This window comes from Aspergillus campestris (genome assembly GCF_002847485.1).
Source record: "Aspergillus campestris IBT 28561 chromosome Unknown P168scaffold_1, whole genome shotgun sequence".
NCBI classification, from domain to species: domain Eukaryota; kingdom Fungi; phylum Ascomycota; class Eurotiomycetes; order Eurotiales; family Aspergillaceae; genus Aspergillus; species Aspergillus campestris.
In genome coordinates, this window is record NW_020194336.1 from 4,843,308 (window position 1) to 4,855,846 (window position 12,539).

General features: G+C 52.2%; 4 protein-coding genes across 4 annotated transcripts; 2 read left to right on the forward strand and 2 right to left on the reverse strand.

Moving 5' to 3' along the window:
- Positions 1 to 3,761, reverse strand: P168DRAFT_278874 (uncharacterized protein; the record flags this gene model as incomplete). The annotated part of the gene is made up of 2 exons (XM_024835729.1): positions 1 to 3,456; positions 3,504 to 3,761. The coding sequence occupies 2 exons, from the start codon at positions 3,759 to 3,761 to the stop codon at positions 1 to 3; spliced, it is 3,714 nt and encodes a 1,237-aa protein (XP_024697979.1).
- A 1,935-nt stretch (positions 3,762 to 5,696) lies between these two features.
- Positions 5,697 to 7,867, forward strand: P168DRAFT_294961 (MFS transporter; the record flags this gene model as incomplete). The annotated part of the gene is made up of 9 exons (XM_024837997.1): positions 5,697 to 5,719; positions 5,764 to 6,158; positions 6,226 to 6,303; positions 6,352 to 6,798; positions 6,854 to 7,003; positions 7,051 to 7,359; positions 7,427 to 7,521; positions 7,581 to 7,658; positions 7,844 to 7,867. 9 exons carry the CDS (start codon positions 5,697 to 5,699, stop codon positions 7,865 to 7,867), a joined length of 1,599 nt encoding a protein of 532 aa, XP_024697980.1.
- Positions 7,868 to 8,067: 200 nt separating this feature from the next.
- P168DRAFT_263766 (TauD/TfdA family dioxygenase) lies at positions 8,068 to 9,295 on the reverse strand (the record flags this gene model as incomplete). The annotated part of the gene is made up of 3 exons (XM_024834820.1): positions 8,068 to 8,497; positions 8,572 to 9,151; positions 9,202 to 9,295. 3 exons carry the CDS (start codon positions 9,293 to 9,295, stop codon positions 8,068 to 8,070), a joined length of 1,104 nt encoding a protein of 367 aa, XP_024697981.1.
- A 1,047-nt stretch (positions 9,296 to 10,342) lies between these two features.
- On the forward strand, positions 10,343 to 12,066 carry P168DRAFT_324354 (cytochrome P450; the record flags this gene model as incomplete). The annotated part of the gene is made up of 5 exons (XM_024840827.1): positions 10,343 to 10,420; positions 10,474 to 10,956; positions 11,030 to 11,641; positions 11,689 to 11,858; positions 11,910 to 12,066. The coding sequence occupies 5 exons, from the start codon at positions 10,343 to 10,345 to the stop codon at positions 12,064 to 12,066; spliced, it is 1,500 nt and encodes a 499-aa protein (XP_024697982.1).
- Positions 12,067 to 12,539: the final 473 nt, after the last annotated feature.

Below are 12,539 nucleotides of genomic sequence, written 5' to 3' on the forward strand. Positions count from 1 at the left end.
TTATGCCATGATGGTATAAATGGGCTCGGGGCAGACCTTGGTCCAGTAGCACTTTTTGCCCGGGGGGTCCTCCGGCTCATCCGGTTCATCCCCGCCAGGTTCAGTCGGTCTAGGGATCCAAGTAGTCCTTGTCTCGGTTACTGTTTCTGTGATCGTGGTCGATGGCGGAAGTGTAATGGTGGGGATTGGAGTGCTGGTGGGAAGTTTCGTCGGACTCATGCTAGAGCTAGGCGTCCTGCTCGGAGGCGGGATACTACTTGGGGTCGGAGTGCTGCTTGGGATTCTCGTAGGATCCACGCCGGTGCTGGGGGTCCTGCTGGGACTCGGACCGCTCGTTGGAACTCTTGTTGGGTCCACGCCAGTGCTTAATGTCTTGCTCGGGGTCGGGGTGCTCGTTGGGATCCTGGTCGGATCCACGCCAGTGCTAGGAGTAGGTGTGCTCGTTGGAATCCCGGTCGGATATACTCCAGTGCTCGACGTCCTGCTTGGAGTCGGGCCGCTCGTGGGAGCTCTCGATGGATCCACCCTAGTGCTGGGGGTTGTAGCACTTGTTGGAACTCTTGTCGGATCCACGCCGGTACTCGATGTCTTGCTTGGGACTGGAGTGCTCGTTGGAATCCTGGTCGGATCCACGCCGGTGCTGGGAGTTGAGGCGCTCGTTGGGACTCTAGTCGCGTCCACGCCGGTACTCGGCGTTCTAGTGACAGTCGGGGCGCTCGTTGGAACCCTGGTCGGATCTACGCCGGTGCTGGGAGTTGAGGCGCTCGTTGGGGCTCTGGTCGGGTCTACGCCAGTGCTCGACGTCTCGCTCGGGGTGGGGTCCACGCCAGTGCTAGGAGTCGGGGTGCTGCTCGGAATCCTGGTTGGATCCACGCCAGTCCTCCGAGTCTTGCTCGCGGACCCGGTGGTTGGCTCCGTGGTGCCTATAGGAGTAGACAAAACAGTACTGGTCGGACTAACGGGGGGCACGCGCGTAGAAGAACCGGTTTCTGGCGGCGACCTGGTAGGGTCCTCAGTGGGAAGTGCAGTGGTTGAAGAAAGTGTACTAGAAGTAATAATTGTTGATGGGGTGCTTATGCCAGGATGACTAGTAGGGAGCTTCGTTGGAATCACAGGGCTTGTAGGAGACACTGTTTCAGGGGAGCTCGGAGAAGGGACTGTCGTTGGCGTGACACTCATGCTGGGACGACTTGTGGGGTCCAGTATGGGAGTAGCAGACGTACTTGGAGACACAGTCTCAGGTGAACTCTGAGAGGAGACTGTCGTCGGCGTGACGCTCATGCTAGGGCGGCTGGTGGGGTCCAGAGTCGGGCTAGCAGAGGTAGTTGGAGACACTGTTCCAGAAGAAGAGCTAGAAGGCACGGTTATTGTCACCGTACTCGTACCAGGAGTACTTCCACTGCTGGTAGGAAGCTTAGTTGGAATTACCGGGCTTGTAGGAGACGCAGTTGCAGGGGAGCTCCGAGAAGGGATCGTTGTTAGCGTCGTGCTAGGGCGACTGGTGGGATCCTGAGTAGGCATAATAGATGTAGGAGACACGGTTCTAGTGGTACTCTGAGTCGGAGTAGCAGATGTAGGTGGGGACACAGTTTCGGTAGGCGTGCTGCTAGAAGGCACTGGTATCTGTACGGAACTCGTACTAGGGCTGCTCGGACGACTGGTGGGATCCTGGCTAGAAGCAGTAGATGTAGTTGGAGACGCTATTCCTGAAGGCGTGCTGCTAGAAGGCCCTGTTGCCCGTACAGTGCTAGTACTAGGAATACTTGAACTAGAACGGCTGGTAGGATCCTGAGTAGGAGTTGCAGACGTGGTTGGCGACACAGTTCCGGGCGAGCTCGACGTGGGAGAAACGGACGTAGTCGTGGGCACTGTTCCTATAGACGTGCTGCTAGAAGGCGCTGTTGTCGGTACCATGCTCGTGCCAGGATTACTCGCGCTGGGGCGACTGGTGGGATCTTGGGTGGGGCTAGCGGACGTAGTTGGACTAGTAGGCGCGCTTGGACTTGTGGATGTGGTCGGAGACACTGTTCCTGAAGGTGAGCTAGAAGGCACTGTTGTTGGAATAGTGCTCGTGCCAGGACTACTCGAACTAGGACGACTGGTAGGGTCCTGGGTAGGAGTAGCAGATCTTGTGGTAGAAACTGGTCCGGAAGACGTGCTGGAAGGCACTGTTATCGGCACAGTGCTCGTGCTGAAAGTGCTAGATCTACCAACACTGGATCGACTGGTGGGATCCTGGGTTGGACTAGTAAGCGTTGTTGGAGACACTGTCCTTGAAGGCGTGCTAGAAGGCACTGTGATTGGTATTGGTACAGTGCTCGTGTCGGGAATACTCACACTAGGACGACTTGTAGGTGAGTGCGTAGGTATAAACGATGTTGTCGGCGTTGTTGTGCCCGAGGGACCGCTGGTAGGGATTGTCGTTGGGGTGGTACTCGTGGTCGGGCTGCTGGTGGGATCCTGGGATGATATAGCGGAACTACTAGAAGACGTCGTGCTAGACGGTGTCTCTGTAGGAGTCATTGTGGTAGAAGGGTTGCTGGTAGGAGTTGGTGCTGGGACAGTTCTTGTGCTAGGGCTACTAGTGGGGTCCCAGGTTGGAATCGTTGGACTGCCAGGAGACGTGCTAGACGTTATTTTCGTAGAAGACGAAGTCGGGGGCAAAGACTCAGTTGAATGCCTAGTCGGATTCTGTGTCGGTATATTTGGACTCGAGCCCGACTCTGTCCCTGAGGTAGTTCTTGTCGGGACAGACGTTTGGGTAGGGATCTGGGTTGGAATAGGACTCTCTGTCGGGGTAGGACTCCGAGTTGGGATTGGAGTCACTATCGGGATAGTGCTCTCTGTGGAAGTAGGATGCTTTGTCGGAACAGGAGGCTCTGTCGGAGGACTAGTTGGATCGTCAGTAGGCCTGGTCGATGTGGTAGATGACGAGGTTGGCATGGAAGTCTTGATCGAACTTCCTGTCGGCTCAACAGTTGCAGTACTAGGGGTGGACGTCACAGTCAAGTGTTCGGTGGTCTTTGAAGACGTTCCAGTCGTCTTGGTGGAGCTACCCGTTGGCGTATCAGTTGTAGTGCTATCAGTGGATGTCACAGTCGAACCTCCAGATGTCCTCGAAGTCGTTTCAGTTGTCCTGGTAGTAGTCTCCGTTGGAGCAACAATTGTAGTACCATGGGTGGATGTCACAGTTGTGTCTCCAGTGGTCTTTGAAGTCGTTACAGTCGATGTCTCCGTTGGCTCCACAGTTGTAGTACCATCGGTAGACTTCACGGTCGATCCTCCAGTCGTCTTTGTCGATGTCTCTGTCGGCTCTACGGTTGTTGTACCATCGGTAGATGTCACGGTCAACCCTCCAGAGGTTGTCGAGGTCTTTCCAGTCGTCTTTGTCGATGTCTCTGTTGGCTCCGCGGTCGTTTTACTCTCCGTGGACGTCACGGTAGACATTTCAGAAGACTGGGAAGACGAGGAGGTCGGCTTGCCTACATTCTCAACAACATGACCCTCGACAGGGGGTCTCTCTTGATATGATGATAATCAGCAGGAATCGACGCAACACCAGTGGAGGAAGGCAGTTCAGTGACAGAACCGCTGAGTTCGGTGATAGCTAGTACAGAAGTGACAGGCGCAGAACCAGTGAAATCGACTGCAAGGAACCTGTTCGTAATGTCTCCCACGGAGCTCTTGGCCCTGGAAGACCATAAGGGAATGCCAGCTGCTGATCCCACAACGACCAGAACCAGCAGGTGGGAACGCTTCATGTTGATTATTCGCAGTGTTCGGTTTCCTCACAACGATCTGATATTGAAACGGTTCCTTCGAGGTCAATTTGAGTAGGTAGGACTGCTGGCTCAGTTGACCAGGGTGGATGCCAGAGTAGAGAGCCAAAGAAGAGCATGGCGGCTAAGATTCAGGGAGAAAATCTCTGCCTGATGATGATAGAATGACATGGAATTTGCGTCTGTCAATTATAACTTTGGTTGCTTACGCACGCTGGTATCTTTTGCTTACCTGGTAGCACGACGTCATCTACACAACATTGCCGTCCAAATGATGAGGATGATAGTAATTGTGGGAACCTTGGTAGGTGCGGATTAATTCCCTCGATATAGCGCAAAAGTATCATCACCATGGCTTCCGCTAAGTGCTCGGGGACCAAGGACACATTTTTTTTATTGATTTTGCTATCCGGGATGACATGGTAGCGGCAGGTCCATCTGCTCTCAGCAAGACCTGAATCCAATTTTCTAGTGACATTCCTAGCGATGCTCCCAACACTCAGGACTAACCATTGGCAGTAGTCTTGCCTGTCGTCGGAACATCACGCCCTCTGATCCTGCGTCCTTACGGACGCTACTGCAGATTTCGTGATTTTGAAGTTATTGAAAAACCTTTCAACCATCTGACCAGACACAAAACTCTAAAGTACCATGAGTTCCTGTCCAAGGTATTAAAGGTTCTAGGCTCTTCTATTGTGCGTGGTGGGATAGTCAAACAGCAACCGGTCCGAAACCTAGTTATTATCCCACTACCAGATGGTTTGTATATGAAACTGCCGTTTTATCGCGTCATCAGGTCAAGGTCAGGTCACAGATGTCAAATGAGCCTGAAAACGTCCAGATATACGACTGAAAAGATCTTTTTTTATCCCATGCCTGCCATTATATGTACACCTATTTCTACGCACATGTACTCTTTTGTCTCTTTTTCTGCAAACCCAATGCCACTCATATATAGTTTAGAAGACTTCAAATGTTTCCAATGCATTCGCAAGGGTATCTGTTTAGAGCCCTCACCAATTTGACAATTTCAACCCCATGGAAATCCCCCATATCAGGAGTCGCACTGATTAACGCCTGAGGCAGCAATTAGATGGTATCTCCGAAAAGTGGGTCCCATGCCTATCTTCTTAACTACTGAGCTTCTCCAAGATTGTGCCAATAAAAGAGTTGACAGGACGTCTGTTGTAAGAACCCAATCGTCAAGGCTATTCAGATCTAGTGGGCAACCGTTGCCAAGGGATCATGTATGATGTTCACTATCTCGAAATTTTAGGAGGCATTTGTTGATTACCGATTTATAGTAGATGTAATCATAATGAATCCACCGTGCGCACACTGATTGGGTCCGCTTTTCCCCACTTGTGTTGCCATAGGGCGCGGACTTCTCCAATTTGGAGAAGACGGGCTATGAAAACATGAACCTTGGCCAGCAACACATGAAAATGCGCTTTCCGTCCGGACGGGTGGGACCGCGTGTCCCCACTCCCCACCCCTTTAAGCTTGAATGGTTTCTCTTGGTGAATGACTCAGGGGGGGGTTAATCTGTATCTCTCATCTATGTAGTGGTCGATTGGAGAAGTACGGAGTGAGTCATGGTACTGGGTTGGTGGGTACTTGGCGTCGGGATAATGTCTCCCTCTTAGGGCATACAACGCGGTATACTACTAACTGCATACTTGGGCTTCAAAAGTAAAAGTCCACATAACGAATATCGCAGAGTTCTCCGACATCTCCGATTTCTCCGACTCCCCACTCACCGGCACTAGTGCCGAAAAGCTTTGTCACTAATCAGGATCTAGATGGGCATAAAACCAACCTGCATCCCTTCCTTACTGGTCGTTTGATTGAATTTTCGAGACGGACAGACAAGCGCGAAGATGGGATCGGACGAGACAGGAACCCATACGAGCGACCATGGCTCTACGGAGACCATCCAGGTCCCCATGGCCCAGTGCCCGAACACGACGGAAAAGCAATACAGCAACACCCCGCAGGAAATCGCATACCTCTACCTCGAGATGGAGACACCCCTCCCAACACCTCTCATCACATTGCCGCCGGGCCCGGGCCAACTGGCCGCGCCAGAACCTCCAGACCTCAAAAAATACACTTCCCCCTTCCTGTGGCCCAAATGGCGCAAAACCCTAATGACGTTGATTTCGTGCGCCGTGACTGCATTGGCTGGGTACGCGGCCGGTGAAATCAGCCCGGCGTCCCACGAACTGACGACTGAGTGGGGGATCACGCCGGTCGTGTATAATCTGGGGATAACGATCTTTTGCATCGGATTTGCGTTGGCGCCCATGGTCTTGGCGCCTTTTTCGGAGATCAACGGACGACGGCCGATTTTTATCGCCAGCGGGATTCTTTTTACGGGTGCGTTATCCGATCTGATGAAATTCGTCTGACTAGCTGGATCATGGCTCGTGCTGATGGCTATTAGCGTGCATCATCGCCTGCGGCGGGACTCATCACTTTGCGGGTCTGCTCGTCGCGCGGTTCTTTCAGGGTGTTGGTGGATGTACGTGTCCCTTCCGGTGGTTGAAGACGACCTAGCTAACCGTTGCAGCTACCTTCTCGACCATGGTTGGCGGTGTAATCAGTGACATCTATCACGCCGAGGACCGCAACACTCCTATGGCGCTGTTCTCCGGGGGTGCTCTCTTGGGCACCGGACTAGCGCCCTTGCTGTCCAGCATTGTGGTCCATCACACTAGCTGGCGCTGGGTGTACTACTCGCATGCAATCGTGTCGGCGGTCTTTGTGGTGATTATCTACTTCTTCTTCAGTGAGACGCGTGGTAGCGTGCTGCTTAGCCGCAAAGCTAAAACCCTGAATATTTACTACGAAGCGCTGGAAAATGCGGGACACGTGGGTGTTATTATGCCTGATCAAGATGAAGGCATAACAGACAAGGGTCAGGGCAAGATTCGGCGCATCCGGTGGAAGGTCAAGAGTGATGAGCAACGGGCGTCCCTGGGCCAGATGATCAGCATTTCATGCTACCGCCCTTTCCGTATGTCACTTAACTAGTCCTCCCACGGGGTACGGTTCGCTAACAGCCTACGCAGGAATGCTGATCACCGAACCGGTGGTCTTTTTCTTCTCACTATGGGTGGCCTTTAGCTGGGCGGTGCTGTACCTGCAATTCAGCTCTATTCCCCTGGTCTTTAGCACCAACTACGGGTTCAACATCGAGCAAACGGGTGCCGTGTTTACCTGTATGTCTGCTGAATTTCTTTCCCTGACCGAAAACTGACCCGTACAGCGATGTGCGTCGGCGTTATCCTCATCACCGTGATCAGTATCTATCAAGATAGCGTCGTTGCCAAGTATATTTCCTTGCCCAACACCCCCGAACGTCGACTGTACTTCGTCTGCATCGAGGCTGTCCTGATGCCCGCTGGACTGTTCTGGTTCGGGTGGACGTCGTTTCCATCCGTGCATTGGATCGTGCCCTCCATCGCGATCGGATGCGCCACTATGGGCATTTTTGCCGTCTATCTGGCGGTATTCAATTACCTGGCTGATACATATCACCGCTACGCGAGCTCTGCCATCGCGGCCCAGTCATGCTGTGCGTCTTCCACCAGTGATCCCTTTACATTTCGAAAAATGGGGATGAGTGGCTAATGATTTGACAGGTCGAAATCTTCTCGGTGGTATCTTCCCTCTCGTCACAAACGCCATGTTCACTAATCTCGGGTATCCTGGGGCATCGAGCTTGCTTGGTGGAATTGTAAGCCTTTCCTTGTTCGACTTTTCCAAGTAAAAGCTAAACAATGCTAATCATCCCAGGGAGCCGCTCTTACCCTCGTACCATGGGTCCTGGTGTTCTTTGGCCCACGAATCCGCGCGAATAGCAAGCTTGCCAGTGTATGTCTCTCTTTTTTTCACGTGGAATTCGGCTAACGGCGGGTAGGAACTTGCTCATTGAGGGTGTCCGTGAGACATACAAAACGCACATAAACAATAGAATTGGACCTGCTTAATCTGCCCACATGACTGCTTTTTTTTCTCTATATATCGAGAAAGAGATCTCTATATAACATAGATAACAGAGAGATTCAATGAGAATAATGTAGGTATCGTCTCTTCTATAGTTCATTCTATCTATGGATATCCGTCTATATCAACACCACGCAATGAAGGGCAACCCTCCCAAATTCAACCGGTATTTCAATCAATCATGAAGACAAGCTCAGAAAAGGTCAAATGGACAACGAAGTGTCGAAAAAGTCGTAAAAGCACAGTGAAGGAAAGGAAGAAACGAGCGAAAAAATCATCAATACCCAACAGGCCCCTCCCCAGCCGCCAAATTACACTGCCTGAATAACCTCACTTCGTCATCCCCGAAAGCCCCCACCACAGAATGCAACACGCCTCGGTTATGAAACAACACTAGGTCTCCCTCCTCCCAGTCGTGCGGATACACATGAGCAGGGGAAATACCGGGCCTCTGCATCCTGTAGACGATGTCCCGCACGCGGGACAAGTCGTCGATGATAGTCCCGTCTGCACGGTGGATCCTGAGCACGGCGCTCGGGTGGATCTGTAGGGCGGGTCTACCTGTCACAGGGTTTTTCCATACCATGGGTAGGATCTGGATCTTGGAGGGATCGACGGGTGGGAGGTCGGTGGTGGGGAGCTCCAGATCGGCGGAGTAGAGGCCGAGACCTGTGGGCAGGGAGCGCGCACCGCTCATCCAGATGTATCTTTTGTGGATGGACGTGGTTAGTATTGGTTGATAGACTTGTTTATCCTGAAGGATTGGTGAGGGAAGACATACGGATGCGGTGCGTATTCAACCCGGCTAGTGAGGGCAAATTCCTTGTCTTCATCGGAGAGAAGACTGAACATTTTCTCACCCGTGACGAAGGCGGTCGTACCTAGGGGCACGTCCAGTGTCTCGTTGGATCCGTCGTCGTAGCGCAGTGTTTGTCGGCGGCCTTTAGGCACCTGTACGGCGAGGAGTGTCGTGACGTGTGGCGGGTGGAGGTCGTACAGCGCCGCGTCAATATGCCATCTGTAAAACCGCGTATAGTCGCGGTCTTCTTCCATCGGGATGGGGTCACGGTGGAAGGTCCGGTGGTGGGGGTGTTTGAGCTGGATGTTGGAAAGGCCTTCGTAAGATTCGACGAAGCCGTGTCCAATGACCTGCACCTGGGGTTGGTGTGGTACTGTCTTTAGGTCTGGGTGCAGGATGCTGCGCTTTGCGTCGACGGTCTTGCCGTGGCCGTACTGTGAGGCGGACGGGTCGAAGCGCTTGGTGAGTTCATATTGGGCTTTCGGGGTGAGATGATGTTGATTCTTGATCACTACCACTTGGTTCCTGTAGAGCTCCTGGTGGATCAAGGTGAATATATCGTCTGTCGGTGTTGTTAGCTTCTCATCCCAGTATATAGTCAAGACAACACACCCGTCAGGTTCTCGAGGTCGACACCCTTGATGACGGTACCAAAGTCAATGTCGGATCCTAAAGATGGGCACAGGGGTTGAATCGAGATTGCCATTGTTCAGATATATCCCACAAGCTTGAGATGATGTACGATGATTCAATTGAACGAAATACCAGCTATTTATAATGTAGGAGCATACCTAGGGCTGATAAGCTATACGGCGGGTGAGACGGACAGTTCACCCGCTCCCACAAAATCGTTGATGGTGATTGGTCGGGAAAAGCAATTCCCGTCATTTCCCGTTTGGGAATAGAATTAGTCAGCCTGCGATATTGATATGCCCTGAAGTCATTGATATACAAGATTGCCGTATCATTTATAGTGTCTGTTGGAAGTAACAGACCGGCTCGCTGTAGATTTAATCGAACTTGCTGAAGATGATAGACCGCCAAGTGTATTTCCAGAAGGCGCGGCCTGGAGCATTCCGTCATTCAAGGCGCACAGCTGGGGCCTATGCATAATCAGCTTGTACAGCTCAACATGACGCTTCAGGCAACCCCATGGTGGTGTCCTATTGAATTAGACATGGAAAAGATCGGAGTTAGTCGAAAGACTGTAGGTTGTATAGCGGAGAATATTGCGTGATGCACAAATCTAGAAAACGAGGAGAATCTTCGAGGGCTCAAATCAACGGCAGGCGATGTGCAACAATTGCCGGCCTGGAACATGTCCCAGTGAATACGGATTACCAACGGTGAGAAGTTGGTCACCTGGACAATCCTGATTTATAGGACCTTCCCTAGGACTAATCGAAGGTATTGGAGCGGCTGCGAAACGACGAGATACTCCGCGTGGGCGATGTTGACGTTGACAATATTGTCTTCAATTGTGCCACATGCAGGGAGATCCTGCGGTGGAGGGCTCTACCTCGGAATTTCCGACGAAAGTAGTGATGGTACGACGGCCCGCTCACCAATGGTCATCTGTGGCTGGCCCTTGACAAGAGACTAACAGTGCACTAATGCGATCCCTCCCTCCCACAGAGCTAGGTCGCTAGGGGTAGCATGTGTGGACCACCTTGCGGTCTTTCATATATAAAGTGGCTCGCCCATGATGATAATGTTGCCGTGACCCCACAGAAAAAAATTTGGTCACCTCGATATGAGTGGTCTCGGCGTCCTAGGCTCGCTGGCAGGCGACCCTAGCCTTCTAAAATTCGTCGCAGGGTTTTTTGGTCTAGTAAGAACATCGGTATAAAACTGCAGGGTAGAGCGTTAACAAAGCCACACTAGGTGTCCTTCGCCTCTCTTGCAACCTGTGTCTACAGCGCCTATCTACACCCATTGTCAAAGTACCCCGGGCCCCGGATTGCAGCCGCCACGAGACTCTGGTTTTGTTACCATCTCATTCGCGGGGACCTGCATCTGGCAATCCATCACCTGCACCTGAAGTACGGCGAGGTGGTTCGCATTGCGCCGGACGAACTATCGTACACCCACGCCGACGGTTGGAATCAGATCTATGGACAGAGACCGGGCAAGCCGGAGATTACTAAAGATCCTCTATTCTACGGGACACTGAGCTCCGGCCCTGGTAGCATCGTCAGTGCATCGCGTGATCGACATGCCGTCCTGCGCAAACAGATGGCACCTGGGTTTTCGGAGCGCGCGATGAGAGAACAGGAGGCTATTATTCGATCGTACGCCGATTTCTTGATCGGTGCTTTGAAGCAGAACGGGAAAGCAAGCGTCGCTGACTTGATGCGCTGGTATAATGTCAGTATCGCTAATCTTCCCTCCGCTGGTGCCGTGTGTGGTATGCGCATTTACTCAACGGGGATCAATGTAGTATTTCACCTTCGACATCATGGGTCATCTCGTCTTCGGCGAACCCTTCGATTGTCTGAAATGCACCGGTTACCACCCATGGGTCGGACTTATTTTCGACGCTATACGCTCGGCTGCCTTCATGCGATCGTCCAATTTCTGGCCGTGGCTCGCCCCCCTGATTCGAAAGTTCATCCCCAAGGAGATGCAGCGTCGCCGACTGGAGCAGAAGGAAATGGCTCGGGCGAAGGTCGCACTCCGCAAAAGTATCAAAGACGCACCATACGATCTCAGCGCGAGTATGTTGAAACCGGATAGCGGTGTCACACCGCAAGAATACCAGGCCACGGTAGAGTCGATCATTATCGCCGGCAGCGAAACCACCGCTACTGCCTTATCGGGCGTCACTTTTCTTCTGCTCAAGAACCCGGATAAATTGGAGAGAGTTGTCAAAGAGGTGCGGTCCGCTTTCGCATCGCCAGAGGACATCTCCTTTGTAAACATCAACAAACTGCCCTATCTGCTGGCGTGTCTGAATGAGGCACTGCGGATATACCCTCCCATCCCGGACGCGTTTCCCCGCAACACAACCTCAAATGTGGAGATGATTCTAGATCAACTGGTCCCTCCAAATGTAAGTTGATGATAGCGATCCTAGCAGCCCCATGCTGACTGCGTTAGACAATTGTCCGCATGACCCACTGGGGAACGTTCCATTCTCCGCGAAACTTCACCCGACCGGACGAGTACCTCCCCGAGCGATGGCTCGGTGAGGACCCCCAGTTCGCGAATGACAAGAAAAACGCATTCCAGCCATTCCAGGTTGGTCCGCGGAACTGCATCGGTCGAAAGTATGTTCCCTTCTTTCCACCTGGACTTCGTTAGAGTCTAACAACGCCTAGCTTGGCATACTTCGAAATGCGATTGGTGATGGCGTTAGTCCTGTGGCATTTTGACATGGATCTCTGCGAGGAGTCGACGGACTGGAGTAACCAGAAAGTGTACTTGTTGTGGGAGAAGCCCGCGTTGATGGTGAAGATGTCGCCACGGGCTGTATGAGCCAGGCTCACCGTCTATGACCGGAGCTAGAGCAAACCTTTCTCGTACATGCTTGGACTTCTCGGCTGAATTTGACAGAACCTATAGATGGAATGAATGTAGACGGCATAGGCGCAGCGTCATAATTGCGATTTTGAAACATTGGATGTATTGATCGTATTGTACTACTTGGTAGTGATATGGGGCTGGGGTAACAACTCTCTTATCAAGGCCTTCAGCCACTGGGTACGTTGTTAAGTTTATGATGTCGGTTGCTAGGTTTCCAGGGTCGAATATGAGACTGTCTTTCAACCCATTGAACGTCTAATCGGGGCAACGATGCTGGGAACACGGCCGGTCCCCCACTTCTATGGGCTACGGCCCACACCAGCAAGAATCACGGAAAGCTTTTATCGCATCCAAGAGTGCAAAAAGGTTAGTGCGGATAAAGTTTGAGCCGTCACTGGCAGGGATGGCTAGTATAGTCCACGATA